The sequence below is a fragment of the Exophiala oligosperma genome (genome assembly GCF_000835515.1).
Source record: "Exophiala oligosperma strain CBS 72588 unplaced genomic scaffold supercont1.5, whole genome shotgun sequence".
Taxonomy (NCBI): Eukaryota; Fungi; Ascomycota; class Eurotiomycetes; order Chaetothyriales; family Herpotrichiellaceae; genus Exophiala; species Exophiala oligosperma.
The window spans coordinates 1142931-1170913 of record NW_015622822.1 but is presented as its reverse complement, the minus strand read 5'-3'; the positions used below and the strand labels follow the sequence as shown (position 1 = coordinate 1170913).

The 27983-nt window shown below is 49.4% G+C and overlaps 2 protein-coding genes across 2 annotated transcripts; both read right to left on the bottom strand.

Annotated features, from left to right (window-relative positions):
- Positions 1 to 8545: 8545 nt before the first annotated feature.
- PV06_05760 (uncharacterized protein) lies at positions 8546 to 12413 on the bottom strand (the record flags this gene model as incomplete). The annotated part of the gene is made up of 8 exons (XM_016406803.1): positions 8546 to 8900; positions 8961 to 9051; positions 9161 to 9488; positions 9578 to 9626; positions 10304 to 11005; positions 11062 to 11834; positions 11990 to 12023; positions 12109 to 12413. 8 exons carry the CDS (start codon positions 12411 to 12413, stop codon positions 8546 to 8548), a joined length of 2637 nt encoding a protein of 878 aa, XP_016262407.1.
- A 6166-nt stretch (positions 12414 to 18579) lies between these two features.
- On the bottom strand, positions 18580 to 20757 carry PV06_05759 (uncharacterized protein; the record flags this gene model as incomplete). Its single annotated transcript, XM_016406802.1, has 3 exons — positions 18580 to 19170; positions 19416 to 20652; positions 20693 to 20757. 3 exons carry the CDS (start codon positions 20755 to 20757, stop codon positions 18580 to 18582), a joined length of 1893 nt encoding a protein of 630 aa, XP_016262406.1.
- Between the last annotated feature and the right edge of the window lie 7226 nt (positions 20758 to 27983).

Genomic DNA, 27983 nt, shown 5'->3' with positions numbered 1-27983 from the left:
ACTGAGAGGAGTAGGGGGCTTCGCCATCGGATCCAATGCAAGCTACGATCCATACTTGACAGAATTGAGCGAGGCTCTTGGATTGACAATGGTATCTGTCGAGTATCGCCTCGCCCCTGAGCATCCACACCCTGCGGCACTCAACGACTGCGTCGATGCTGCTCTATACACGCTCTCAGAGGAAGGAGCCCGCGCTCTTGGTTCATCGCTACGAGTTTTGGGTGGAGAATCAGCAGGTGGCTGGCTGTCAGTCTCCGTGGCTCTGGCGCTCCGTGACGAGCACAACATCGATGTCGAGTCAAGCCTGGGTGCGATATGCTCCAGCTATGGCATATTTGACCTTACTTACACTCCTTCCGTGTTGTCTCATGAGCGTTCGATCTTCCTCAGCAAAGAGCACTCTGAGAAATTCACAGAGAACGCCTTCGGACATGTTCCTGTGGCTGAGCGGAAAAGTCCAAGACTCTCACCGTTATATGCCGACCTACGAAACCTGCCACCGGCTCAATTCTTGGTCGGCACTGTCGATCCTCTGTTGGACGACAGTATTTTCATGGCCATAAAATGGCAGCAAGCGGGAAATGATGTCCAATTGGACGTGGTCGATGAAGGTTTCCATGCATTTACTCTATATAGATTCAACGACACGCACGACGAAGGTTTGGAGAGAATCACAACCTTTCTGGACGGGAAGCTGATGTAGGATGAAAAAGTGAAGAAAAGAAAACAGAAAGACTCGATGTAAAGATGTTCCAGTCATGGGCGCATTTACACAAATAACCTGGACTGCACGCTGAGTATAGGCATTCATGCGTGTTCCACCTTCGGTTTCGAAACTAAAATCAATGACACGATAAGAAACAGCATCCCAACAGGATTAGCTTCGCCTTGACCCTGGGCTAGTTCACCGCTGCTGTTGTAGATAGATTCAATGCTTGCTATTGCTAGTATTGGTTAAATCATTTGCCTGAGTTAATTCTGTTATCGGGTTCTCCCTATTTCTGCCGTCTACGGATTTCTCGCAAGACATGCGCGAGGCTTTCGAGTATGGTGGACGCAGGCCTTCCGCGGTCTTGTTTCCGAGTTCCGACACGAAGAGGCATGCCACGAATATTTCCGTATACCAACATTGTAACATTGTTCAATATCTTCAGATCCATGAAAGGTACTTACTACCGCCCACGATGCTGCTCAAAGGCACTGCGCTTGTTACCGGAGCAGGTATGATTAGTGTTCTATGTTCATATTTCATGTCGACTAATGTCAATAGGGTCCGGTATAGGACGAGCTGTCGCCCTCGCATGCGCGGCCAGTGGATGCCGAGCTATTACAATTGCTGATAGGAACTTTGAGGATGTCAAGCAGACAGAATGTCTGGTAAAAGAGATTAATAGCCATCTAAAGGTCCTCACGGTGGATGTTGACGTTAGCGAGAGCACGCCAGCAGAGAATTTGGTTCTGAGCACTTTGGAAGCTTTCGGGAGGCTTGACTATGGTTAGGAAACACACCATTTTCCGCGTTTGTGGGGTTTCAATGTGGATGTTTTTCTGTTGTGTTCAGGCTGACCAACATATCTCTTACAGCCTTTAACGTTGCAGGAGTATGTATATCTTTATCCTTCTTCTTTGGCCGAGGTTTCTAGCTTGTTCTGAGATGATGGTAGATCTCCTGCAAAGCACGCGTTGCAACAGCGACCTATCCGATGCAGGAATACGACAACATTCAAGCTATCAATGCTAGGGGATTGGCATTATGCACACAGTTCGAAATTCGAGCAATGCTGGAACAGGATCCTCGGGTCACTATTGACTCTCACAGTCCGCTTCGAGCCCAAAGAGGAAGTATAGTCAACATTGCGTCGACCTGCGCGACGAATGTCATACCGGACCTCTTCCCATATGTGGCCTCCAAGCATACAGTCATGGGGATCACCAAGGCGGCTGGCATTGACCACGCCAAAGACTTGGTAAGGGTCAACGCCGTCTGCCCTGGCTTGGTCGAGACACCAATGATAGCAGCTCGGCGGGCACAGCTACAGCATCAAGAACAGGAAACGCCGCCGTCGACCCACTCAGAGGTATGGGCACCTGCAAATATGTACAATACCCCCTTAGGCAGGCTCGCGCTGGCGGACGAAGTGGCGGACACGTGCATTTTCCTAGCAAGTTCAATGGCCAGTCATATCACTGCGTCATCTATCACGGTTGATGGTGGTAGGACATCAGCATACTAGCACTTAGGAAGATATCCTCCGGAAATGGATATTCTTTACTATCAATGTCTAGAAAACGCGATACTGGAAGGAAACTTGCCCCTAGGCCTTTATAGTCTCTTGGATTTTAGATTGAGTATCTATATAGCCAACGGATCCTCAACATGCTTTGCTACGTCGATATTGATCGGGACACGGGGCAGCAACATCTCCAGCCCGGGTGGGATCTGGAAAGCTCCAGTCCGGAAATGCACTATAATCATACCGGCCATATGCAATTGTCATCACAATGAACACAATTCGGGATGTACTTGTTTCTTTCTACAATTCATTACCCTTGCTGGTGACATTAAATCCTTGTGCTCTGTCTGGATTCCGGATACATCCCGAAGCATTTCTAAATCTCTCAAGCAACGGCTGTACAACCCCTGGCCGGAAATTTGATTCGGAAACCTGTTCGGCACAAATCAAGTTACATGAGTATTTTATGATACTTCTGTGGTATAGTTCGATTTCGAGAGTCATCGAGTCGCACACCTATACTGACCTGGCTTTGCATAAACGAAGCTGTGGATTGTCCAACTGACTTCCTTTCTTACACAACCTTCAGATATTCATAACATGGCAAAGGAAGCTGTTCCATTGGTTGCAGCCAAATCAGGAGCTATTACTCTCCCGTTGCCTAGACTTCTACCCAATCTAGTCGCTGATCGGGCATCGAGAGAACCACATAAGATATGGGGTTCAATACCTGTCAATCCTCAAACAGCCAGCGCTGGATATGAAGACATAACATACCGGCGGTTCAGCTACGCTATTGACCGGGCTGCGTATTGGATGCAGAATACCATTGGATCATGTAGACTTCGATCATTTGAGCCTCTGGCATACCTTGGCCCTCCCGACACCAGGTACATCATCTTTGCCCTTGCAGCCATCAAGGCTGGCTTTCAGGTAAGCTGAAACCAGGAAAAGACAAGACTTTTGACCGAGTTTCACGATGCTGACAGGCAGAAGATGTTATATCTCTCACCTAGAAACAGTGACGAGGCACAATATGCTGTTATGAAGGAGGCAGACTGTCATAAATGGCTTTGTGCGACCGAGTTGAAGCTAAAAGTGGAGGCGTTGGTCGCAAATAGGCTTCCAAAAGCCTTGAACACGAACGGTTGTCAGACGGAGAGTTGGAACGACACCTTATACGTTACTCCATCACAATTTGAGTTGTTGAAGGATGAACCAACTCATGCATTTGGCTACAACAGGGCGATGGAAAAGGCAAGATGGGACCCATTGGTCATGCTTCATACATCAAGGTTCGTGTCTTTTAGTATCCGGCACCCATGTACATGCGTGCCATCCCGCGAGTAAGGCTACACTAATCCATGGTATAGCACTACCGGCTTGCCCAAACTGATTCCCCTAACCCAAGGTTACGGCTTCCATGAAGACGTGATACAACACTACCCGAAAGAAGACGGGTTGGATGTTCTCACTCGCAAGCCATTTGATGGAGAATGCAGGTTATTTTTGGCTATGCCCCTTTTCCACGTGAGTTCTGCCCCGATCTTGAGAGTCGTTCTGTTATTATCGATAGGTATCCAGCTGCTAATAGTCTCGTATACCATAGGCCGGCGGAGTCCTACTAGGTCTCCTGAAATCACTTTATCACGACATTGTCATGGTGTTTCAACCTCCAGCCGTTCCACTGAGTGCTCCAGTCGTCGATGGGATTCTTCGCCACGGGAAGTGTGATGGCACCGTCATTCCCCCATTTTTGGTTGAGGAGATGCTGAGTGTTCCTGAATATTTCGACACTCTTGCCATGCTTAAATTCGTGCAGTTCGGCTCTGGACCCTTGAGCAAGTACTGTGGTGACACTTTACTCACGCGCCAGAAGAGCTGCCCACATTTCATTGGTACTACGGAAGTCGGTCTGATTCCTCTGCTCGAACTGGAGGATCCAGAACAGGAGTGGCAATATTTCCACTTTCACAAGTGGAGCGGGATCGATATGAGACCGATCGATGATTCCGGCAGCCTCTGTGAGCTTTTCATCAAGAAAACAGACGTCAATGTTCCTGGACTGCAGCCTGTCTTCGAGCTCTTTCCCCACCTGAACGAGTGGGCAACAAAAGACCTCTACGTGCAACACCCTGAAAAGCCGTATCTGTGGCGTACCCGCGGTCGGGCTGATGATGTGATTGTTCTATCAAACGGTGAGAAGCTGAATCCCGTTGACACCGAGTCACTTATTGCAAAAGCGCATCCTGTCATAACTGGCGCGCTGGTCGTTGGGCAGGGACGATTCCAGCCGGCACTGCTTCTGGAAGTCAAAGGCATAGATCTCGACAAGGAGAGCGAGAAAAGGGGCTTGTTGAACGCCATTTGGCCCACCATCGAAGCCGCCAATAAGACTGCCCCCAAGCACGGACAACTCACGGCACCTTTAATACTCTTTTCATCGCCAGAGAAGCCATTCCTTCGCACGCCAAAACTCAGCGTCAGAAGAAAGCCAACGGTAGATCTATATCTGAAAGAGATCGAAGCATTATATCGCCGAGTAGAGACAGAGGCAGACAACATTGACCTCAGTGATGTTCCAAAGAATGTTGACTTCAGTGACCGGAAATCAGTTCAAGATTTTGTGCAACACCTTGTGAGAAATGTAACTGGGTGGACCACCGATCCTTCCCAGGACTCTGATTTGTTCATGCAAGGGATGGATTCACTCCATGTTGTCCGTATGGTTCGAGCCATAAAAGCAGTGGTGAGGAATCCTGTGAGTCTCGATCGAATCGCCGAATTAACTTCAACAATTATATATAACAACCCAACAATCGACTCCTTATCGCAAGCATTGAACGACATAGTTCAGAGCTATACTGCGAACGAGAGATCCAGTTCAAGCAAAGACCAAGATGGTCCCGTGAACCAAGATCGCGAGAGCAGGATTCAAGACATTATTGACAGATGGACACAAAACTGGGACTGCCCGCCCGCGATTCTCAGTAATGGTACGGAGCACCAAATCTCCGAAACTACCAAGAGCGATAACACCGACGTTGTTGAAAAGAAGGCTTGGACCGTTATCTTGACAGGCTCAACAGGATCACTTGGATCACACATTCTCGAAAAACTTCTCCGTCATCCATCGGTTTCCAAAGTTGTCTGCTTGAATCGGTCCGCCGATGCAGAAGCAAAATGGAAGAAGACAATTCTGAACCGGAATCTGTCCACAAGAATGTCAGATCCCGGACGTGTTCAATTCTTCCAGACAACAAACATGGGAGCACGCTGCCTGGGTCTCGAGGAAAACGTGTACCAGGACCTGCTTCAGTCCGTCACCCATGTTATTCTGAACGCTTGGCCAGTGAATTTCAACCTATCGGTCGTTTCTTTTGAGAAAGTCCATATCGCAAGCGTTCGTCGGTTTGCAGACTTCAGCGTTCGGTCGTCCAAGAGTGCACACATTGTCTTTGTGTCCAGTTTGTCTTCGGTGACATCCGGAGGTCTCAAGCAATCAGTTCCGGAGAAGATCGTCCGGGACAATTCTTTGCCGTCGCACATGGGCTATGGCGAGTCAAAATACATTGCAGAACGAATTCTTGACGCCGCGACGACAGCCTCACAAGGTCGTGTGCCCACAACGAGCCTCCGTGTTGGCCAAATCGCCGGACCCGTACCGACTACAGATTCTGCGGGAGACAATGCGACATTGGAGGTTTGGAATGTCCAAGAATGGTTCCCCAGCTTGATCATTAGCTCGGACACGTTGCGAGTTTTGCCTGATACGCTCGGCCGCATGGAGAAGATCGACTGGATACCTGTGAATACACTTGCCGAAATCACCATTGAGCTATTGGAATTCGACAACGAGGAGGTTGAACGCCGGAAGCACTCTGGGGGAGCGGACTGTCTTTTGACTTCACGCGTTTACCATCTCATCAACCCGACGAGTGTAACTTGGCAACAAGACATCCTGCCTGCTGTGCAGGACTTGCTCGGAATAGACAAGGTGGTTCCATTGTCAGATTGGATTGAGCTGGTAGGCTCAAGGCCAGCCCTCGATGCGGGAACCAATGCCACGACCAATCCTGCAGCCAAGATTGTGCCTTTCTACGAGAGCCTACTATTGAGACGAGACGAAACCCTGGCAGATGCCCCGAAGTACCAGACTGAGCAGACCCAAAAGAGCAGCTCGACCTTAAGAGAAATAGGGCCCGTGAGAGTAGAATGGGTGAATCAATGGTTAGGTGGTCTGCATTTGAAGGAGAAGAATGGCTCGGTATTATGAGAAGACCACATGAGTGTCCTGCACCGTTCGTCCAAACCGATCTTCTCTATGAGGTTTCCTAAAGATGGGTGGCCCAGAGGATTTTCCAAGGCAGAATGTAGAGTTTTCATTGAGCAACCCATGTAAGGATTTCTAAAAAGGTCGTATGATCGGCTTAGAAGGAACCAAAAGGTATTGGGATATAATCCGATCTGAAAAACGTCGCTGTTGAGTTTTAGGCATCACCCGTTGCTCGATCACGGGGCTAGAAGGCCAGTCAAAAAGCGAATCCATCCACTTTATAACTTTGACCCACTGACAAGCGACGCACTTCCCGACCGGAGTCTTTCTGCTGCGACATCCACGATTTCATCCACGATCTCCCTTGCGCTGCTTTTATGGTTCACCACGCCAGCAACGACGCCCATGAGAAAGGGGTGTAGATTGTCCAGAACCTCTTCATCGTCTGGGCGTTCCTCGGCATCGTGTTGGACCGGGAGAATGCCTTTGTCGGTCAACGCTTTGATCTCGTGCTGTCGTTTGTCTTCCCAGTTGAGGATGTATGGAGTTTTGCGTATCCGCAACGGTCGCCCCTTGAAATTGTTTGTTAGTCACCTTCCAAAACCCGTCCAACATCTTTGGGCAAAAAATGTAACGTACCGAAAATATCACGCTCCTCATGGTATCGTCGACGGTCGCACTCAAGACCGCGTCCTGGTGGGCCTTTGACGCTCCGGCTTCGTTGGCGACGATGAACCTCGTTCCGACCCAGACGCCGGAAGCCCCCAGCATAAGAGAAGCAGCCAAACTCTCACCGCCGGAGACCCCTCCGGCCGCCACGAGGAGGACGTCGCGGCCGGTCATGGGGCTTTTCTTCCCTTTGAGCAATTTTGCCACGGCCGGGATCAGCACAGAAAAGGGAATGTCACCAGTGTGGCCACCAGCCTCTCCTCCTTGGGCGCACAGGATATCCACATCGACACACTTTTCGACATGCTTCGGGTGTCCGATCATGTTCATGTACAAGACTCCGCCGGCGTGGAGACGTTCTATCGCCTGTCTCGGAGGAACCCCCACCGCAGAGACGAAGACGCGGGCTTTTGACTCGACGACGACATCAATAAGCTCCATCAATTTTCCCTTTGTGTAGTCGTAGCTTTTTTTTTCAAACAGTTTTCGTGTCAGCAATCTCGAAACGCGGCGGTGACTGGTCTGTGTGGGGGAAGAAATAGGGCTCGACGGATCGTTCCACAACACTTACTTTGTCTTGCGTGCGTTTCCTCCCACCTGAGGGAGTAGGATATCGATGCCAAAAGGTGCGTTCTTGTCGATCAAGTATGACTTGAGTTCCTCGACTTGTTCGCGAAGCCCATCTGGACTGTATCCGTGACCTCCGATGACGCCGATGCCACCGGCATTGGTGACGGCGGCCGCCAACCTCGGGCCTGCAGCTACCCCCATGCCAGCGAGCATGACTGGGTGATTCACACCAAACAGGTCCGTCAAAGGAGTCCTTATCTTCTCTACGGTGACAAGTCAGCAGTAGTAGGAGCGAGCGCGCCATTTGCGCGTTGGCTATCACCTACGTGGGGAGCTCATCTTTGCCAAACCAATTCTCGGCTTTCAACGGGAGATGCTTGACTGCCAGGGGTCGAGGAGAATTCGAAAAAAGATAATCAATCACTCGAGTCTGCCACCAACCACATTGGTAGTGTGGCCATCTTGTAGTGGTCACGAATCCGTGGTTCACAATTGCCTCGGGTCTTCTGAGAGCTGTATTTGGAGCTTGCTGATCAAGTTGCGGGTCCGGGGTTGTCCTGGAGGTACTCCCGGTACCCTTCTAGGTAGAGAGGGGGCATTTATACCTCGGAACTACAATACTCGTAGCTGTACTCTGCAGTTCGGCATTTAAAGCCCAATTATTCCGTTTGGTAGAAGCTTTGGCGACACTGGACGGCGATGCCCGCATTAGGGATATTCGGGCTTTTGGATCCATCGAAACATACCATCATCATGCTTCTAGCAACAGAACTCTTACATTTTCCAAGAAAACATTCTACATCTTATGGATCACCCCGCTCCTCACGGGCTTGATGAATGCCCGACCATTTGTGAGGACTTCCTTCCCGTTTTCATCGTTTTGAACGGCGAACCTGATGTCTTCAAATCCACTCGAATCATAGTGACCAAGCCTCCAGACCTGAACGGTCGCTTTATCTCCGGGGTTCAATGGAGAAGCAAACTTGGCTTCGAACGTCTTGATATTGGCAGCCTGACTACCACCTACCACCACCAACACGGCGTAGAGGGTCGCGTTGTACGTCCAAAGGCCATGGATGATGGCTCCTTTGAAGCCCATTTGACGTCCAGGTTCGGGAATGGCATGAAGTGGATTTGTGTCTCCGTTCAGTCTAAATTACCGTGAGCACTTTTTCTCCGTATGCTCAGCAGGCCTGCCTTTGGGCACTCACCTGTACAACAGTGGAGTCTCCTGGGTAGTAATCAGAGGATATGTCAAGTCGGGGTGACGATTGGGACGCGTGAGAATTTCCGCCGACGGTCCTGAAAAGAATAGTCTCAGTACCGAGTCAGACTCACTAGAGGGTGGCCTGGCCAGCCTAGCGGTGTAGATAAGATTTCCTCCCCCAGGGTAGGACTTTGGGATCTTCACCTTTAGGACCTCCCCATCCACCTTGTCCAATGTAGAAATTGTTTCCAACGACTCTCGTGTAGACGTCATTGGTCTCAACGTCGACAAGGTCGGTCTCTGTTTGCACCACCGTTCCCGCTCTTTTTCCCTTGTCGTAAACACCAATGACTCGCATTCGCTGTTCAAATTGGCGGCCCGCAGACGTCGGAGGTGTCGGTTTCAGGAACGAGATGCGTTTGCCCCCGTCGACCATGCGCTTGATGTCGAGCTTGGGAACTCCTGGGATCGGCGCCCCCGCGCTGTTCTTGTCGAAGTTGCTGTAGAAATCCACGAGCTCGTTGTTTTCTCCCTTTTGAGCTTTAAGCTCTCGAAAAAGGAAATGAGCGAGCGGACCTTTACCACAACACAGCAATCAATCTCATGAGAAATTTCACTTACAAAGCACGGTCGAAAATGATGGAAATACTTGAAAATCTGGGTGTAACTCCTGGATAATGCCCTCATGTTAGTGGGCTTTGGAAAGGCAGGCTGTGTGGTCACAGACCACAGAAAATACTTGCGTAGAGAAGGTGAATGTCAGCAGCTTTCACGCCAATGGAATTTGCAAAAAGTAGAACATCGCGTTTTTGCCATGCGACCCTTTTTGAGGGAAACCGAAATCCTAACCAAGGTTCTTGCCCCATTGTTCCCAAATTCTTGGTGAGCAGAGGGAGGAAAATCAACATGTGCCTAACATATAGCTTTTCTAAAGGGGCATTCAAACCATTTTAAAAGCATCTGCTGCACTCCGAAGACCTTAACAGCCTCGACTAGACCGGAATAAATATGGTTGACTATTCCGCGCATCACGTAGCCGGCTGTCGTTCAATGTATTCCATCAGATGCTCTCCTTGTAGCGTTGCATCTGAAATTTCATAAACGACTTGACAACAGAAGAGCATGGGACCTGCTCACAACACGACCGTGACATGTATTTCGGGCTACACATTTTATTCACTTGTTGCTAGTATTTGAGCATGTTAAAAGTCGCTTGCCCCCTAGACATGGCCGTTCACTTCCTCGCGCGGCCTTATATTTCTTGAACCCGGAGGCGGATTTAAGAAATATCTGTACGAGTTTAGACAGGATAGACAGCAGCCTTGGATGTGAATCGGAACAACTTACGTCAAGTCAGCTTTTCCCCCATTGTAGAATGCTTCATCCTCTTCGATTGTAAACCCATTCGCAAGCCAGGCAAAAGCGAGATCTGGATTTGGACTTAGGCTGGTCCAATCAAAATCTTCATACCGAGGAGTTCTCAGCAGCTTAAACATATGTAACCTCGAGCCCGGGTGAAGAGACACAAGTTTGCCGTCGACTGTCCCGTTCTTGAATGTGCTCGCACAGTTTGACGCCCATACCGTGCGGTCAAGCCAGGCGAGTGATTGCTTCTGATATGCTCTGGGGATGTGGGGCTTTGGGCACACAGACGAGTAATTCTGCGTTTGTAGTTTTCGTACGAGGTCGCATATATATGCAGCGACGAATTCGATGGAAGGGATGAGGCTGCCGTGACCGAGGGGGCTTGCGGGGCCGATGACTGTAAAATAGTTGGGCATATCTGCTGCAGTCACAGACAGGTATGACTCCGGATTGTTTCTCCAGCTGTCTTGTAGATTAACTTCGTTTCTCCCTATGATTGGGAATCTTGGTACACAGGAAAGATCAAATCCCGTGGCACATATGACGGCGTCAACTTTGAATTCGGCACCGCTCGCAATGCGCAGCCCGTCTGGAGTGAAAGCAGCAACGTCACCAAATACGACTTCGCATTTGTCCGAGCAAAGAGCTTCGAGATATCCATTGCCTGGGGTCGGGCGTCGGCATCTGTAGTTGAGTTAGTCTAACCTCAGTGGAAGCATAGGTGATACATCTCAACTCACCCAACTTCCCATGTCGGCAAGAGAAGTTTTGCCAGCTCCACCTTTCCACCCTCAGTCAATTTCCGAGTCATTTGTTCAGTAGAAAACTTGCGTGCCGCTTCTTGAATCTTGGAGCCTGCCATGTACAGGCGAAACCTCGAACTCATCGAATCCTCTACTTCCTTTCGGTATTGAAGGTACTCCTCAGTATTCTCCGCCCATTGTCTTTTTTGTTCCTCGCTAAATACCAGATTACTGCCATTCGGGCCAGCGAATTTTTCCGCAAGGCCCGTTGTTACCCAGGTCGCACTGCGGATATGCACATAGACCTTTTGTACGCGATCGATGATGGCGGGCAAGATCTGAATGCCACTACTACCGTTACCAATCAATGCCACGGTTTTGCCATCAAGGCTCTTCTCTGCGTCCTTCGGCCAAGCAGCCGAGTGCAACATATCTCCATGGAAGCTTTGTCGCCCTGGAATGGCGGGCCACTTCCAATTGTTAAAAAATCCAGCGGCGTTGATCAGAATATCGCAGTCAGTATTGATCGTTTCATCGGTTTCTCCTTCAACGACTCCAGGGCTAGAAATCGCGATCTCCCTGCCGTCCATTTTCTGCACCGTTACCTGCCATCGCTGTTTCACTTCGTTCCACTCAGCATTTGTGACTTTGTGACATAGATTAACATATTTCTTCAAGTCATTCTGCTCTGCAACAGACTGAACGTAGTTGTATATGTCGTTCCGGTCGGCGTAAAAGCTTTTCCAATGTGGATTAGGTGCCCAAGAAAACTGTACGATTTCTCATCAGTGCCTGGATTTCCGTCATCGACAGTAGCGCCAGTGTGTGCGTCAAGACTTTGGTGACAAAGCCGGTTCTCAAGACGAGAAAGGAGGCTCCCTTGCGACTACAGATTTATTTCGAAGGGGCCCAATGGAAGACCTACCTGGTAATTATGGGCCGGAATATCGCAGGCGCACCTACCCCTGTGTCAGCGAGGAAAGGTAGCAAAACGACAAGGAAGCGTGACGGGGTGAGTATGGCATGTGTGGATTGGACACGTACCCTGGATATCTGTTCTCGAACCAGGTTCCTCCGATCCCAGAGTCCTTTTCATATATTACTAGCTCGGCTCCCGGCAGGGCACCAGACTCCACAGCGTGTGCGATCTCTAACCCAGCAAAGCCGGCACCTATCGCGATGATCTTGATGGGCCTTGGTGTAAATAGAGAGATCTGAGAGAGGGCGTACGCAACATCATCGACATTTCGCCAGGCCTCAGTCGCACCGCCAGAATCTGGGAATTTGTCTGCTAGACTTCGCAAGCATTTGGCTACTCGTTCAGCTGCGGTCTCGCTGTCGGTCACCATTGTGATGATATGAATTAGTGGTTTGGAAGATTCTGAAGATGATACAACACCTACGAGATATTTATCTACTAATTCTTCCTATTCCATAATTCCGCATATCTTGCGGAGAGTAATTAATTGACCATGAACAAACCGAGTCTGCATTATTTATTCCGAAACGTTCGGAGGTATCTTGCTATGGTTCCTGCCCTATTGTCCATCATTCAAAGCAGTTAATCATAGTCTCGATTTTGATTCTTTTCTGGCCAAGTCACGTAGTGGACCTTTGAGGATCTTTCCACTGGCGGCTTTTGGTATTCTACTGACAAACCTCACTCCGCCCTCTAACCGTTTATACTTGACCACCTTTGCGGCAACGAACTCCTTCACCCTTTGTTCAGTCAAAGCGACTCCGGCAGATGGTCGTGTTACCACATAAGCTCGAGGAAGTTCCGTCGCAGCTTCGGGGCTATCGATGCCAATCACAGCCGCGTCGACGATATCGGGGTGCTGGAGTAAGATTTCTTCGAGTTCAGCAGGGGCAACCTGGAAAGCATTGACTTTAATCAAGTCCTGTAGGTCCAAAGTTAGCCAATCTGCACACTATGGTACAGTTTGTTGGATTTTGCACACCTTGACGCGGTCGACTATGTACCACTTCTTTGTTTGTGGGTCGCAATAACAGATATCACCTGTTCGCAGCCAGCCTTCTGAATCTATTGTTGCGTCTGTTGACTTTGCGTCGCCCAGATACCCAAGCATGACCGTTGGACCTTTAATGCACAGCTCTCCTCTGACATCAAGTCTCCTCATATCGTTTCCTTCCTTGTCAATGAGCCTGTGAGTCTATGTAAGCTTAGTGAGAGCTTGGGGTATCAATTTGCTTACTTGGCTGACAAACCGGTCAATAGCCTCCCAATACTGCCTGTATCATCATGTTCTGGCCAGAAGAGGCATGTTCCAATCCCAGATCCTTCGGAAAGCCCCCAGATGGAAGTGCAAGGTGTATCTTTTGGGAGCAGTACTTTCAACCTATCCACGAGGGTTTTAGGCATCGCGGCACCTCCCCCGTGAACATAACGAAGACTTCTGAGTGTTTCCTTTGTCGCAAGCGGACTCCGAAGAAGTTGTACTAGCATTGGTGGCAAGACACTGACCTCGGTGATACCGAATTTGAGAACGTTCTGCAGGAAATCCGTAGTGTCGTATCGGCGCATCACGAAACACACTTCTCCGTGACGCAAAGGACAGAAGTGGTTGGAATATATGGCAGCAGTGGCAAATTGGGGGAGACATAACACTCGGCGAACCTGTAATTTCAATCAACAATCCGATACGATGTCCCAAAATCTCTTCTTACCTCGAATTCTTTCCTCTCTCGATCGTAAGCAAGAGTTATCGCAGCAACAATGTTCCTATGCGATAGAATGACGGCTTTGGGAAGCCCGGTGGTGCCGCTACTCATCACATATGCCGCAACAGTATGCTTAGAGATGCTTTCGCCGGTAAACCTGACCCAGTCGCTCTCTCCACGTTCGAGAAGTTGTCTCCACGATCGAAAGCCCTCAGAGATAGTGGGGTCTCCGTGGTCGAATATGAATATATTGCTGTGATCAATTCCGCATTTCGTCGCACATGCCTGCACCTTATTCAGGAATGCTGCCTCGGTGAAGATGAACTTGGGTTTGACTCGCTTCAGTTGGTGAATAGATTCGGTCTCACTGTAATATGGATTCGACCCACAAACGATTCCTCCGGCGGCAATGACCCCGAGGAAAAGGATCGAATAGTCGATCTAAACTCTCAATTACTTCCTGCCCATCGTCATCATAGACTTATCGACTTGCATCTGCCATTGAGTTTATAAGCACACAGTCCCCTTGCTTCAACCCTATCGCCTGAAATCCTTTCACTAAGCGTCGCACGGCGGTACGTGCCGTTCGCGTAGAATACCAGCGAGATTGGTTAATGGCGTCGATGTATATCTGCATGAGTAGAACGAGAAATTCAGGTCAGCCCTGACTGCAGCTCTCCAAGATTCGGGGGCAGGGAGAGTCGATCTGCTCACTTTCTTGTCGACATCATGCTTTGGATTATCCAACACGAAGGACGCAACGTCCTTGGTAGAAATCAGAGCGTCAGGGTGCTGATCGAGCATCATAATCGCGAGTGGCTGAGCGATGCAATTGGAATTGCTCGTGTTGTCACAATTGAATCACCAAAGCTTTTCAAAAATAACAAGAGAGAGAGGGGCCCGCGGTGCTGTCGAGTTGGCCCGGAATGAAGTCCCCTTTTTTCCGACCGACTGATCATCACCTTGAAACAATAGTTCTCCGTAAGTTGTGTCCTCACCAGAACTTCTTCCTCACTCCACAATTCTTTTCTATACTAACCTTGCGATCAATACCGTAGGACAAACATGGCGGACCTCAAAATGATGTCGTTCTCTGATCTCCTGAAACAGGTGCAACAGATGCCGACAAAAGGGTTTCCTCCCGATAGCTGGTACATAATTGTGGTAAGTAGCGGCAACCTTGGTATCTTCTCTGATGCTGCTTTGAGTATCTATACACTCTTAATGACGATGACTTAGGCCACCTCGTTAGCCGCAGCTGGCAAAGGTGACAGGTTTGGGGATTTATACCGGTATGCACTAGAACAGGCAGAGTTTGACGAGTCCTATCGCCGAAGTCTTTCGATTCGGCTGCGAGAAGTCATCATCAAATCATGGACATTGATCGGCATGCCCCGTGCTATCGCTGCGTCTTACAGCCTCCAAGCCGCAGACCAGAAGGATGACGAAGCTGGTAACATTCGGAGAGCCAAGCTCGTGAACGAACCGGATCTACCATTACAGCGCTCACAAATTTGGTTCAAGCAAGCTTTTCAGGACCTTGAGCAAAAAATATTTTCACGATTCAATCATCACAGCGAACTAGGTCAGTGTATCTGTTGTTTTTATCGAACTTTGCAAAGCTGACCATATTTGTAGAATGGACATTAAAACACATCGTTTATGGATACTTTCTAGGGGATTTGAGTGTACTCAGTCCGGTCGAAAATGAGTTCGTTGTTCTTGCCAGCGTTCTGCCTTCTGGAGGTTCGCCCGTTTTAACGCATATGAAAGTACTTCGACAATTAGGAGTATCTGCAAGTGACGGGAATGTTTTTCTGGAGATCTGCAAGAAAGTATCAGAATGGGCAAGGTTAGACGTCAGTAACTGGCCTTCCTACAATACAATCGAGCTATGAAGAGGCGGGAGCAAAAACGTAGTCCTCCTATACGAGATGGTAAAAAACGATCAAAGTAAGGAATCAGACGACCTCAAAATGTCAAGGCATTGATTACATGATTGAAATTCGGCCTACGATCCATACACAATGGAGACTCCTGCTCGGTGCCTCCGCTGTGGAATACCTCGGAAAGATTGTACCAAACCGAGGACAGATAGAACCGTTCCACTCCCTGCTTTCAAGCATTTCCATACTTTCAAAAAACCATGTTACCATGAGATATTGACCAGTATCGGACAACTTAATATTCCAGCGATGACAGAAACTCGCCTTTCGCAGTTTGTTGGACATTTGATCCCTCCACGCGGGTATCTCACAGGTCAAACGGCCATTGTTACCGGTGCTGGTCAGGGGATTGGTGCTGCCATTGCCGAATTCTTTTTCAACGAGGGAGCGAAAGTGGTCATCTCGGACATTGATGCAGGTAGGTCAGTTCTTTTGAGTATATCAACCAGAGCTTAACTTATCGCTAGGTAAGGCGAAGGCTGTGGCAGACAAGCTCAACGCTTTGAATAATGGGAAGGCATTGGCTGTGCCAGGCGATATCACAGACGCCAACACGACTCGCCGATTAGTGCAGGAAGCTGCGAAGTTTGGGAATGGAAAACTTCACATCATTGTAAACAATGCAGGCTACACTTGGGATGCAGTGGTTCATAAGGTATTGATAAACAGTCCTTTACAGCATGTTTTGGCTGGGTTTTCTCTCGTTAACTTCTGAAGACCAGTGATAAGCAGTGGGAGGCAATGGTCGCTATCCACGGCACAGCGCCATTCAGAATCATTCGAGAGGCTGCTCCATACTTCCGTGTAAAGGACGGTGAACCTCGAAGTATTGTCAACATCAGCAGTGCAAGTGGAATACACGGCGCAGCGTAAGTGATGATGGTTTTCACCTGGAATCAATGTTCTCAGCAACAACGCCTAATATCCCCTGGGTTTCTAGAGGACAAGCAAACTATGCATGGGCCAAAGCTGGTCTCGTTGGCCTTACAAAAACAATATGCAAGGTTAGCAAGTCTTTAATGCTCGCAGCAGCCATTCTTATTTTTGCTTACCGTTATTTAAAAGGAATGGGGCCCTCAATTCGGTGTCCGAGCCAACACGTGGGTTCCTTCACCTTCGTCCACAGCATATCATCGAGGTTGATACTAATAAATAATAGAGTATCCTTTGGGGCCGTGCAAACGCGATTAACCACCGGGAAAGATAAAGGCAACAGCATCACTTTGTCAGATGGAACTGAAGTCGCACTTGGAATTCCTGGAGCTACGGAAAAGTCGTCGACCGGTAACCGCTATGCTGATATCCCACTGCAGAGAGCGGCAACACCATTTGAAGCGGCTGCAACAGTCCTTGCCATTGTGAGCCCATTGATGAGTTATGTGGATGGACAAACCATCGAGGTTACTGGCGGAAAATGGATATAGGAGCCTCTACATACCTAGGTACAGCTGTAACTCGTCAACAGTGATTGTAGCCTCAGGATCCAAATAATGACAATTGATGTACCCTGCCATCCGCATGAAGATGATAGTATTGGGGCTTGAGCTCGGGGGAGGCATGATCCTGTCCCCTCTCCCTTCGGTGGCTCAGCCTCGGCACCCAGCAAATCGGTTCTCGTACGTTCCGACCGCGACAAAATGGTCGTCCAAAACATAGTTGCCACGTGCTCGGAATGACTTTGTTCCTCGGAAATATGGTTGTTTGGCTTGGCCTACTCGCCTGTGCTAGCCTAGCATAATGTAATGCTTCCACAGATGTCGTGTGAGATTTCGTCCCTGAGCGAGCCGTCGTCGCGCTCAAATATTCGGTAGGGGCCCTCCAAGCGCCGATTTTCAACCACTGGACTGGCTTCAGTTTATCGTTAAGATGGGTAGGATTGTAAAGACAGGCAAAGAAGCCTGCGAGGCTGTAACGGCTTTGATGGAGACGTAAGATTGCCACTGGCTGCCGATGTCGTTGAAGCTGACCCGTACCCGCCTCAAGATATCATCAGCGCATGAGAGAGAGAAACTTCCATGTATTCAACCCTTCCAAGGTCCAACAAGAGCGACGCCAGCTCAGAGTATCGCGTTAACCAGTGTGAAACCAAGTAACAGGGATTCGAGAAGGTAGTCATGGACAACCTTCGCGTTGAGGATGTCGAGGACGACGGCACAGTCGTTTTCAGCCTCTTTCTGGGACCCGAGTTCCTTCACGTCGGAGGTGAGACGAAGCAATTAGCGACCAGACTTGAGTGCTGTCGGGAAGAGGACTCACAAACATTCACAGGTTCGCTGCATGGAGGAGCAGCAACGCTCATCCTCGGTACGCGGCCGTCTATCCGGGGCCATATGAAAAGAATCACCCTTTTAAACTGACCCACGGTGGCAGACCAGTGCACATCACTGTCGATAGCGCCTCACGCTGCTCCTGGCTACTGGGAGTAAGTGTCATGCCCCTGATTCACGAACGATCCAGTGATGCAAGACTACCATCTTTGACACCTTCTTGCATTAGATGGAGTGGCGGCGTGACGCGGACGCTTTCTGTCACTTGCCTTCGAGCACCCCCTGGACGTGGGTTTACCACATGCTTTCTCTTCCTTGAAAGAAGGTTTGGCTAAGAAGTATATCATATCCTCACTAAACAGATACTACTGTGAAAATTCGCTGCAAAGTAATCTCTATCGGTCAGACGGCAGCACTTGTTCGAGGCGAAATTGTATCGGATGATGGGAAAATTGTCTACGATGTCCTTGACCACAACAAAATCAACGTGCGGCTGAAACCGCGGGTTCCGGGATCTAGGCTTTGAACTAAGAACTGGGAAAAACCATCAGAAGTTGTGGAATTTGTAAATGGGAGAATCAGAAAGCGTATACATATTAAGTCCGGAAGGAATTAATGCATCAACACCGACTATAGATCATCTGCTCGGCATCCCAAATTCCCATGTCATTACTCAAAGGCCCTTCCCTATCTAGATCTGACCCAGGAAAGTCCGGCAGCACAAATTGAGAGTCGATAGAGAACAAGTCAACATCATAAAAGTCCGTGTCTTGAGCATGATCTCTCTGCCGAGATTCTACGTTGGTGATGATCTCCTGATCAATAGAGGGTCGATGATTTTGACAGGTGTTCAAAGATGCTCCCGTTGGCTTGTCCTGGAGGAGGGACTGCTGATTACCAACCCTAGTCTCAATGATGCCTTTCAATACTTTCAGTGCGTTTGTGGCAATTGCCAATCGGCGACAACTCAAATCATTCAGACATTCCCAGGCCTGTTCCAGTGACAAATTCTTTGTGGCTTCGAAATCATCAAAAGTGTCGATGCTGCGGCTGCTGTTGTTGTTGGTCGTCGACGATGGCATGGAAAGCATGTAGTAGAGTGATTCAATGATGCACATGGTCGCATACGTGCCAAACGATCGCTCGCGGCGTCGGGTCCGAATGTAGGAAACAATGGCCTCCACGGTGGAAGCAGCAAGCTTGTGACATATCTGGGTCGTGTAGCTTCGATCTTTGCCAGAGGAAGAAGACGAATCCAACCCGTAGTTAGGTTCACAACCTCGTAGGTGAAGATTGTTCCGAATTCACATCTGTAAGAGATTTGCCCTCTGGACTTTTTGGTTAGTGAGGGGAGGAGAATTTGCTACCTTGTTCGCTGCCGATAGTGATGACCAGGGAGAGTGTGATCGAATTCAATAGCCAAAGGAGTATATGGAAGGGGGCGGGGTGTGCTCACCGTATAAACCACAAGACTCATGCGAATCTTCCGATCTGGTACATCAGGAGGCTGGGTGCTGCCTGACGAGCTGAGTGTGTCTCTCCATTTCATTTCCGTCGGAAGCGATCTCTTGAGCTTTGCCAACAAAGTCTCCATGATTTCGATTTCTTCAACATTTCCGGCCCTCGGACTGGTCAAACTGTAAAGAGAATCCCACGCCTTTGCAAAAAGACGTCCCCAGCCAAGGTTGAATTGTAGGTAGTGAAACCAATCCACGTCGAGCGATATCCTCGTTGGCGTGGAAGTCGAAAGATGAAGGGCTGGTGGTGGCATACTTTCCATTGTCCGTATATCGGCTGTGAAGTCAGCAACCGCCACTTCGGAATCTCGAATCATGTACGGTCTTCCAAGCCGGTACGCCATCCTTCGGTCGAAGAAGTATATGGTCCACCACAGAACTCGTCTTGATCTGGCTTCTGCGATAGAACAACCAGCCCATGTGGATTCGTCATTCAAACCCAGGGCAAAGGCCAGCTCCACGGCCCTGCACAATGCCTGTGATGCCTTTCTGAAGTTTTCCCTCATCAACATGTAAAGTACCTCCAGCATGAAGAGTCGGACGGTGTCCATGATGTCGTCTGCGCTTTGTGACGCCAGGCCCAAGAGTCTTGCACTTTCTCGGTCCCAAGCCTGCCCACGGACATTCCTCTCTGGTGGAAGCTCGTTGGTCGTCGTCGTAGGAGATTGACCGTCGGCTTCAATATGCTCTGCGATGGCGAGTATCTTGCATGTCAGAGCAGCGAATACGAGTGATTCAGGTTCTCCAGCTGACAGGAACAAGCAGTCTTGATGCACCGAATAGTGTTCGAAAAGACCTTGTAGTTGAATATCAAAGCGGTCTTGATCAATGCACGGGTAGAGGTAGTGGTACTCATCGAAGAACAGATTCAGTAAGTATCTCAGGCGTGTCGATGAAGATATGAAAGTCTTGATGTCGTTTCGAATGGCCCGTGGGTGGATCCCCATTTGAGCACAATTTGAAGGAGTTCTGTTTGAGGCAGTTCCAATAGGCTCATCTCCTTTGGACATGGCAGACGGGCTCGGCGACGCGGCATTCTTCAATGTCGCTATCTGAACAGCAAACGAATTGTAAACACGATGGCCGGAGTGTATACAGTCGATGCTCTCTCGTTCGATGAGCTCTGACTCGGTCGAAATCGATGTCTCGTCGGCAATGCTCCCAGGCGAGAGCTCACTGACGTTTCGATTAGCTTGGACTCGATGACAGAATTCACGCAGAATCCTGGTGGTTGCGTCCAGACTCGCCTAGAATGTCTGACTGTTCGGAGATCTTGAACATCACGTTCTATCCGCAAGAGCCGCTCAAGTATGGCGTCCGTGTCCTTAGACAGAATTGCTGGCTGCACCTCGTAAGATATTGGAGGCCCTGTTCTGGATCGGAGTCAGTTGAGGTACTACACGCCAACATATTCACCATAGCAGTGTTTCAGCAGATCGGATACCTACATTTGTTTCTTCTGGTCTTCCTTTCTAGCACGGCCTCTCGGTCTAGGCGGCTCGGAAGGGTACACACACTTGGTTGCTGAGGATGAGCAGTTATAACATGGCTCTACCCCGTTGCACTTTATATCACAAGTCAGAGCACGTCTTCCTCTGCGAATAGCAGTGACACAGCCTACGTACCCTAACTTTCCGGCGATGACATTCCGTGCTAGACCAACCAGGTCATTCAGTCAGTCGTGCCATCTAAGTTGAATCGCCAGACACAAGTCGTCTTACCACGCCCGAGCTGTGTATTTCAGTCTCTTGCCCCTGACTTTTGCAGCACGTTCATGGTTTCTTTCGACAGCGCTTGAAGGGGAAAGTTCCGGAGATACCATCACTGTTGTATATTCGAGTTCCCACGGATTGAATTCTTGAGTGACGAGATGTTCAACGTGAGAAATTGGGAGAGCAAAGTCTGGCGGGGAGAAGAGAAAGAAAGCGGAGTTGTTCGAGGCGAGCACTTCGCCCCCGGCTTTGCGGGGTCTATTCTCACGCCGACCCCGTGTTTCTCGGCCATTGGTATCGGCAAATAGCCTAGGTCCCTGAATATCTGCTCGGCATGCTTATGGCAGATCCAACGTACATAAGTCGAATCCTTGACCGATTTAAATCCTTTCCGAGTTGCGGTTTTAATTCTACTTTTTGGACCCCCAAATTCGTAACCGGGAGACATTTGACGCAGATTCATAACATATGTGCAGCTACTCTGAACCATCATGGCGACACCAAGTGGTTACAAGTACACAGATATAGTCTTCGAAATACGAGGCCAGATTGGGATGATTAAGGTGAGATCAAGCACGAGATCGCCATTGAAGACTGTGTAAGAGGCAACCCTGACGAAAGCATACATAGTTCAACCGGCCGAAATCTCTGAATTCCCTCGGAGGAAATCTACGGATGGACATTCTGACCGCTTTGCGAGAGCTCAACGAACATCCCGACACAGTTTTTACTGTCATCACCGGTGAAGGGCGATTTTTCTGCAGCGGCGCTGATGTGTTAGGTTTGCAATTCTCTCGACTCTCATAGCGATTACATGGGCTTTTCCAGACCCTTCTAATGTGGTGTACAACCTCTAGCGGAGGGAAAGCAGACTCCAGTATCATATCCAAGTCCAGCTGCCAAAAAGGTTGCTTATATGGCTCGATTTAGTGAAGGTATAATGTTCGAATACGCGTTTCTACCAGCGAGTCGCTCACATCATACAGCCGTAGAACTCATGCGTTCAATGATCAATCATAAGAAAGTCTTGGTGGTTGCGCTGAATGGACCTGCTGTGGGTGCTGGCGCTGCATGGTTTCCCCCTGTCGCGGACATTCTATTGGCGTCGACGTCGTCCTATCTACAGACACCCTTCAGTCAACTTGGTCTGGTACCAGAATTCGGATCCGCAATTCACTTTGCGTCTTCTACCGGTGTGCACCGCAGCAACGACTTCTTCATGTTTGGCCGGAAATGTTCGGTCGAAGAACTTGCCCAGTGGGGTATTGTCAATCGAGTTTTCCCAGTCACGAATTTCCATCAAAACGTTCAGGCGTTTCTTGAAGAACAGCTTCGAGTCAATGACGGGAAAAGTATGATGGAAGTAAAGAGGCTACAGAATGGTCCACTGAGAGACCAACGCTTGCTGGCCGTTCACGAAGCTGCCGACGCATTGGCGGAAAGGTTTGTGGAGGATGCTCCAACCAAAAGATTTCAGCAACAGAGGGACATGCTTCGTGGTGAGTTTGCCCTGAAACACTGTCCGATGCAATTCACCATCCGAAAGCTGACCGACCAATAGAGAAGTCTAAGCAGAAGACGGACAAGGCTAAGTTATGAGCAACCTTGTGTCGATCTTGGTTGTGCGTAAGCGTGGCTTTGGCTAGAGGGCAGCGGGACGAGAGATGCGTCTTCCTTGTACCTAGTAACTGCGCGAGACATGTTTGTTGTCGTCAGCGTACTGGAGCAATTTTCAAGTCAAAGCCCAGCTTTAGCGAAGAGTCAGGAAACAACAGGTACCGAGGTGGGCTCTGAAGGACTACCAATCGGCCTTAAGCTTTCCGAACGATGATCCACATTTATTCCGAAAGGCATTGTGCAGCTTAAGCGTCGAAAAGACATCCCAAATTCGTCGGGTAATGACATTACTATCAGTGCAGTTCCATCTTCACCTGTTCAATACTTATCGGGTAGAATAAATGGGAGAGTGATGCGCAAAACCCAACACCTAGGGGTCAAGTGCACCATGGTGCCCCACTCAATCTGGGAAACCAGTAATTGGGTCGTCGTTCTCTACGACACGTTCCAATTGCTGTCGTGAGCGCGACGACTGTCGATAGAAGAGCCACTGGGATCCATGTCCTATCACACGGTCAGGGTGAAGCAAATTCCATTTCCTACTCGGATTCCCCTGTTAGCTTTGTGGAATTGGTTTGGTATAGAAACCTCGATAACGCTAAGACGGAGGAAAGAATTCGTTGATTGATCAGTTCAGGCGAGCCGTGAATGGCGAAACTAGCCAGTTCACTGCTTTCGTTCCATCGTTACGGTTGCGATCCCGCCTGGGCGTAAGGTACTTACTGACCAGGATGCATACGCGCGGTCGACAATTCAAAGACCTTGTCGAGGTTTAAACCTCAACCATTCAGAGGGTGTCTTTTTATATTTCCCCAGACGTTGCCCCCTATCCCAGTTTTCGGCTACACTGCCGCGATACTATGTGGCCCTTTTTCCCCAGAAAAGAGACCTCTGCGACCCCGGACATATATAGTGAAGTCCCCTCCCTCAACTTTTTCGTGATGCGAGACGTGTTGAACTGTTCACTCTCACAATGACAGACCAAATCGCTATCGATTTCCACGTCCGTGCCACACATCTCGAGAACCCTCATCCTTCCATGGAGGGTGCGACGGATCTAAAACCGGTCGCGACCCAAGCGAGTGTGGGAATCGACGGTACGGATTACCGTGAGATACTTCCCATACCTTCCAAGGATCCCAACGACCCCTTGAATTGGTCATGGACTCAAAAGCATGTGGTCTTAGTCTTGGTGGCATTTATGGCATTCCAGACGCCGTTTGATGCGGCTTCTCCTGCGTCCGGCTTCCTCGAGCAAGCTGTGGCCTTCAACACTTCGGTCCCTTCCATGCTCGACTCAGTTGGAGCGCACGCGGTTACCACTGGCGTTGGGGGTCTTTTATGGGTCCCGCTTTCATACCGCTATGGAAGGACTCCAGTCTATACAGCCGGGGCTGTGGTTGCTCTCCTTGGTACCTTGGGCTGTTCACTCTCGAATAATCTTGGGGCGTACTGCGGTTCTCGGGTATACCTTTTGCTAAACTCAAGTCTTGCATCTGACATGCTGACACAAATAGGTGGTAAACGCGCTGGGGTGCTCGGCCTCTCTGAGTATAGGGCCTTTGACGGTCAAAGATCTATTCTTCCTCCACGGTAAAGTGGTGCTCCATCATACTACATTCCTTCGTTCTGCTGACCGTGGCTCAAGAACGCGGGCAAAAGATGGGCATATGGACGGTTTTCGTTGGACTGTCACCTTACGTCGGCACACTTCTCGATGGATTCGTGACGGTCTACGCAGGCTGGAGGTGGATGCAGTGGCTGACATTCTTTCTCTGGTGTGTGTTGTTGGCCTCGTGTGTGGCGGCCCTGCCGGAGACGCTGTATGATCGCCACCACAACCTCGTCGACGTCCCGTCGAAGAAGACATATTTACAACGGCTAAAATGGATGAGTTTCCCGCGAAGGAAGCTCACCTTCCGGAGCTTCTGGCATCCATGCATCATGTTCTCCTACCCTTCTGTCATTTTTCCTGGGTTCTACTACGGTACACTCTATGGATTTTGTGTGTTTGGGGCTTTGGGCATGCTTCCATTTGTGAGTAGTCACCTAGTTGTTCCCAAGGAATCGGGGTATGTGCTTACACGCTGGTACAACAGGCATTCGCGGAGATCTATCATTTTGATGCAATTGGACAAGGGCTAATCGCAATCCCCCTCGCCATTGGCACGATCTTGGGTGAGCCCTTTGCTGGTCCGTTATCAGACTGGATGGTACGTTATCTTGCAAGGAAAAAGGACGGAAAACGACATCCAGAGCAGCGTCTTCAAGCTTATTGGCTCGGTTCAATCCTAGTACCTGTAGGTGACATGGCGACCATTTGTCGAAAGGATCAATACTGACGAGGAGTAGTTGGGGTTGATGATGTTTGGTCTCACACTGGAGTACGAAGTGCATTGGATTGGTCCTTGCGTCGCCATCGCCATCTACTCCTTCGCTATTCAGATCATATCTACGGTCACGTATGGACTCTTCTTACCTTTTCAAGATATCCTCGTCATTGTGAGATTGCCTTCAGAGTGAGCTGACGCTTCTACAGATTCGCATATGCCGTTGATTGCTACGAACATGCGGCGGGTGAGGTCGCAATCGTTCTCAACTTCTGCCGCATGACATTTTCTTTCTACGTGTCCTTCTACCTGCCTCATTACACCGAGAAGGTTGGATACGGGTGGGCATATGGGATCTTTGCTATACTTTCAGTTGTACTTTTTCTATTGGTCGTCCTGCTCATGTTCAAAGGGGGCGAGATCAGGAGTCGTCTGGGAGATGTTTCTCAATCAGAACTCGAGGTGGTGCACCAGACAGCTGCTGTCCAGGTGGACGAGGAAGGCTCGGTCACGGAAAAGAATGAGTAGCAAGGGGTAGTGGACGCCACAAGATTGGCGACCCAGTAGCCCAGTAGCTTCGCCGATTCGTTTCAGTGGCAGGTGCCTCTACACGCTAGACTAACACAACATATACAAGACGTCGAAACACCGCGATGTCACTTCGGTGAATACCATGTAATTTTCTACGACGCTCAAGCTGCCATTCCAGACCACATTGTGACGAAGGCCTACTTTTGCTGTCTTCCTTGAGTTTATTACTTTTTGAACGACCATAGATCTTCAAGTGCCAAAGGATTCTTCAGTAAGCCATCGCCGTGCATAGGCGCTCACAAAAGCGTCCTCATACTCTGCCAGCATCAATGTTATAGACCTGCCAAGGTGTGAGCGACTTAGGCACATAGCTTCCCTCGTGGGCTTGTACATACCGCTGCGCTGACAAAGCTGCTTTTGTCGCTCAGAAGAAACAATATCACTTCAGCGATCTCGGAAGCTTGCGCCAACCTGCCCAGTGCATTGGACGCGGCCCACAGCTTTTGAGTCTCAGGTGGTAGGCTCCCCACCATGGCAGTCTGCGTTATCCCCCTGGAACGCCGTGGTTGTCAATGCAAGATTGTCGACGAGCTGGAAAGCCCCAGATCTGGAAAACGAAGTCCGGGTGGGAAGAAATCATCATCATGGAATTACTTACGGCGCAATGGCATTGACACGTATGCCGTGCGTCCCAACCTCCTGGGCCAGGGATTTTGTCAGGCCGATGATGGCGGCTTTACTTGTGCTGTATGCCACATTCCACGGCGAGCCGATCAAGGCCGATACACTCGACGCATTGACGAGAGAGCCTCCTGGAGACATGTGCCTCAACTCTGCTCGTAGGCAGTTTTTGGTTCCTCCAACATTGACATCCATGATCCGGTTCCATTCTTCGTCCGATGTCTCGGTAAGTGAAGTGATACTTCTTTCGACCTTCTTGCCACTCCCAATCACACCTGCCAAATTGGCTGCTCCTACATAGTACCAAAAGCACGGAAAAGGTTTCAGCAAAGTCGTACATCAACAAAGAAGGTCACTTGAGGAATTTGTCCGTACCGTGCAGTGGGCCATACTTTTCGACAATCTGCCGAACAACACTTTCAACTTGGTCAGTCAGACGCACATCGCATTGATACGCCGTCGCGTTTCCCCCGGCAGCTGCAATTTCTTCCTCAACTTCTTTGGGGGACGTGATATCCAAGAGACCAAGCTTTGCCCCCTTTGATGCGAGCAAGAGTGCAGTTGCGCGGCCTATGCCACTGTTGGCGCCAGTTACTACAACGACTTTATCTGAGAGCTCCATGTTGGTCGAAAAGGGCTGATTTGCTTCTGATTTCTTTGCCATATGCTAGTATATGAGAATACGACAACATGTAGAAGACATTGGTCACAGAAACCCTGTTGGTCCGATGCTGTTTGAGTGAAAACCAAATCTGCGGCTTCACGGGAATTTCAGCAGCGGGAGTGTACCCGGGACGAAACTTGATTCCGAGGAGACCAATTTCCCTCCAACTCCAGACAATGAACTCACCACGTCCCACTGCCCCTGGACCTTTGTTGAGTCAAATTGCAATCGACCACGGCAACTACAAGCAGAATCATTGAGGGATTTGCCCGAAAGCTATCGGCAATTCTAAAGTGATTTGCAATCAGAGGCCTTGAAATAATGTCCAGCAAGAAGTCAGGACTAGGGTCGTTGGACAGAGTCTGGTCAACAGGGAACATCGATAGCAGTATCCAGTAGACTCTTGGATCACATAAGTGAGGTTCAAAAGATCTACACCCGCGATGAGAGGCTATGGCGGCTCATCCGGCCTAAGCAAGCTATCTATGTTTCCGTCTGTAAGCAGGAATTGGTCAAAATATGTACATTGATCTACTTCTACAAGCCATGATCCCAGCTTCATCCGCTTCGTAGGTACGCTGAACAACCAAGTGCCCAGCGACGATGCCACATCATATCCTTGGCTTCAGGATCTCGTTTCGAGCTATTTGGATCGGCCACTCGACGTCAACTTCAAGTTCGGCCGCCACGTGCAACACCCAGGCGGGATCCATGAGGAACTGTCGGCCCACGAATATCAGGTCCGCACAAGGGTCCACATAATTTCTACTGTTGACAAGTTCCCGCGCTTGAATTGCACCTGTGATCAAGCCCACGATTCCAATGGCGGGAGCAATACCTGATTGTTTGAGTTCCTTCCGTATTCGTGTCGCGATCTTGGGATGCTCTCCACCTGCATCGAAGACGGTATGGCTTGCTTGTTTCACGTTTCCTCCAGAACTCACGTCGAGAAGATCGACCCCAAGACTAGGC